This window comes from Pyrus communis, chromosome 5, assembly GCF_963583255.1.
Source record: "Pyrus communis chromosome 5, drPyrComm1.1, whole genome shotgun sequence".
NCBI lineage: Eukaryota > Viridiplantae > Streptophyta > Magnoliopsida > Rosales > Rosaceae > Pyrus > Pyrus communis.
In genome coordinates, this window is record NC_084807.1 from 19,948,223 (window position 1) to 19,951,552 (window position 3,330).

At 40.7% G+C, this 3,330-nt stretch overlaps 1 protein-coding gene across 1 annotated transcript; it reads right to left on the reverse strand.

Annotated features, from left to right (window-relative positions):
* Positions 1 to 1,546: 1,546 nt before the first annotated feature.
* Positions 1,547 to 2,548, reverse strand: LOC137734370 (uncharacterized). The gene is made up of 2 exons (XM_068473646.1): positions 2,211 to 2,548; positions 1,547 to 2,012 (listed from the first exon to the last, which is right to left on the reverse strand). The coding sequence occupies exons 1-2, from the start codon at positions 2,546 to 2,548 to the stop codon at positions 1,547 to 1,549; spliced, it is 804 nt and encodes a 267-aa protein (XP_068329747.1).
* Between the last annotated feature and the right edge of the window lie 782 nt (positions 2,549 to 3,330).

The window sequence follows — 3,330 nt, forward strand, 5'->3', positions numbered from 1 at the left end:
CAGGACATTAGAGAAGCCTTGCGCTACAAGGCATGCTTTGTATCACACTATTTCATTTTTCTGATTACGTTTCTTCATGAAAATCCACTTGTAGCCCACAGGCTTCACATGTGGTGGAGTAGGAGCTACGGCCTAAATACCTTAAGTTTTGCGAGCGAATTGAGTTCGACCTGAATTGCTTATTTCCAATTTGACTAATCTGTTCTACATTGACATTTATCAACCGAACGTGGTTCAATGTCATAGCTAAGCATGATGTCGGAAGCAACGATATACGTGAATTCATCATCGACAATCATCTCATTTCGATTCCAAACTTCATCCAGTACTGCGTAATGGACCGAAATCTCATGATTTTCGGGAGGTCGATATGTCTCATCTAAGACATTACTGTAATTTAGAATAACTTCATGCGTTGGAACAAATGAGTAAGCAATGGTTGGATTTAGACTAGGGTTACTACTTTGTACTGTTTTCCTCTTCCGGGGTTGTGAATCCTTTGAACTAGGGGGCCCGCCATGCTTCAGGGTAGGAACAAGTGATTAGCTAACCGCCAGTGAAATTTGCCGTGTGGGAGGTACGGTTGCCTACCCAAGGGACGGTTCGGCTTTCCACGGTGGTATTACAACGAACGTTAAGTACGCCCATCCTTGCAAGTGCGTTTGCAGTGGGTATATGTGATCTCATCACCTTTTCTAGATTAGTAAAAGCATCCGACATGCTTTGACCGATGCTTTAAAGATCTAGAATGCATCGCACTTCAGTTTCAAACTGAGGGGTGCAAGGATCTAAATGAGACAGGAACATTAGTGATTTTATCTCCTCTAACAACGGGAAGACTGTCTCATCGAAGTGACAATCCGCAAAACGTGCGGTAAAGAGATATCTTGTCAAGGGCTCCAACGAATAATGGATGGCAAATCATAACCAACATAGACTCTCATTTTTCTCTGAGGACCCATTTTGGTACGTAGTGGCGGCGTTATTAGCATATAGATTGCACACCCAAACATACGTAGATGCGAGACGTTAGGCTCATATCTAGTAACCAATTGTAATGTTGAATGAGGTTAGGTAGTGGTGTGCCTTAGGCGGACCAACATAGCTGCATGCAATATTGCATAGCCCTAAGTAGATACGGGTAAGTTGGTTTTCATAACCAAAGTTCTAGCTATTGTTTGAAGGCGCTTTATGAAACCTTCTGCCATGTTATTTTGGGTGTGAACATAAGGTACATAATGTTCAACATCGATCCCAATAGACATGCAAAAATCATCAAAAGTTTGTGACATAAACTCTCCAGCATCATCCAGTCAAATTGACTTAATCGGATAATCAGGATGGTGATCCCTAAGCTTAATAATTTGTGCTAGGAATTTTGCAAATACAACATTGTGTGTGGACAATAAGCAGACACGTGACTATCGTGTCGATGCATCAACTAACAACACAAAGTATCTAAATGGTTTGCATATTAGGCCACTCCTAGTAGGTTCGGCCACTAGGGATATAAAACACCCTAACGTGTCTTTAGAAAAATAAAACTTTATTCTTCCATAGGAGCTAATGCCTCCTTAAAATCTGAAACATCCAGAGTTGCAGTAGCATCTTCAAGATGTTCTACATGCACAAAGTTAGTCTCACGATGGGAATGATACTTAGCAATAGCCTCAGGGTTAGCTCGGCATACGCGTGACGAATGATCTTTTGATCCACAATGGTAGCACATGTTCAGTTTAGTGGAATTCGATTGAACAATAGTTTTTCCCTTGTTCTTGAAATTTAGGGCCTTAAGGGCAAGGGGTTGACACTTCTGGGTCAAATTTCCTCCCTTGGTTAGGTCTCTGTTCTGTGGACCATGGGCCCATGGTGGGCCTTGCCACCCATTATCACAGCCACAATAGGGTTTCCGTTGGCTGTGGCTGCTAGAATTGGTCGTATGAGCTTCAGGTGGAGCGTTCGAGCCAGTAGGTTGAGCTTGATGATTTTTCATCATAAGCTCGTTCTGTTTTCTAGTTGGAAGTATAACAAAAATCAAATACAAAAATTTGGTGAACTTTTGTGCCCTATATTGTTGTTGCAGGACAATATTGGTGGCATTGGAGGTCGAATAGGCCTTCTCCAAGAGATCTTGTTCAGTTAAGTCCTCTTTGCAAAACTTAAGCAGTGATCAGATTCTACAAACTTCAAAGTTGTATTCATTCACAGACTTAAAGTCTTGAAAGCGTAGATACTGCCAGTCGTGTCTTACTTCAGGCAAGTAAATAATGGTTTGGTGTTCGAAGCAATTTACCAGAGCAAGCCAGAGGGTATGTGCATCCTCATCTGTGAGGTACTCGGTCTTAAATGCATCATGGATGTATCTTCGGATGAAGAACATAGCAGTAACTTTCTGAGCTTCGTTGACGTGTTCATCGTCAATTGGTTCCTCAATAGTAGCTTTAAGACTCTTTGTAGTAAGATTGAGCTTCACGTCTTGTACCCACTTCAGGTAGTTTCTTCCAGAGACTTCCAAAGCGGTGAAATCGAGCTTGTTCAAGTTCAACATGTCCCTAAAATAGTGGGTACAACAAAACGTGGTTAGTCATACGAAAAACCACAGACATATATCATAAAACATTCCGGTTCTATAGACATGTATTGGTTTAATTTAAGCATGAAAGCTATGGGTTTCATGTGGTAAGTTTTGAATGAAAACTTTGGGTTTCAAAGACACTAAATTCGAAACAACAGGTTCAATTTAGTTATGAACTTTTAGTTCATATATAGGGGTACCTGTAAGAACACATAATACAATATACAATAAAGTGTAGTGAATTTGTGGATTGCTTTAGGAACCTAAGTGTGAGTGCGTTGGGACTACGACAGATAGTCAACAGTTTAAAGAAACAAAATATTTTATTAAATTGTTAATGCCAAAAAGTGAACTTCAGGTTAATAATTTTGGATTAATTGTCAGATTAATGGACTGCTGGTCACTTTAATTAATTCAGTAGATTTGACCATACAGAGTCTATCATAGAAGCAAAAATAATTATAACATTTGGATTAAAATTATTTAGAATGCCAAAAATTAGCATTGGATTTGAAAAACCTTAGCCTAATAGCATTGGGCTTAGGTGCCTTGAGTAAGGCAAAGCCCTAAAGGGGCTTATGGGCCTCGGGTGGCTGTAGAGCAACCCAGAACATGGATGCAAGCCATGTGCCAAGTGACTGGGAAGCCCATCAACAAAGTTGATGGCGTTATGGGCCAAAGCCAATGCACAAGGCAAGCCCCAGCTTAAGACTGGCTTGCAAGTGGTGCGAGGAAATACCAACCGAAGCTAGGTT

What these genes read in the sequence shown, in the direction of transcription:
- LOC137734370 (XM_068473646.1), bottom strand. Translation starts at nt 2,548, where the DNA reads ATGTTGAACTTGAACAAGCTCGATTTCACCGCTTTGGAAGTCTCTGGA. An exon ending in CTACGCTTTCAAGACTTTAA is followed by an intron (nt 2,013 to 2,210) that starts GTCTGTGAATGA and finishes ACTTCCAACTAG; the next exon opens with AAAACAGAACGAGCTTATGA.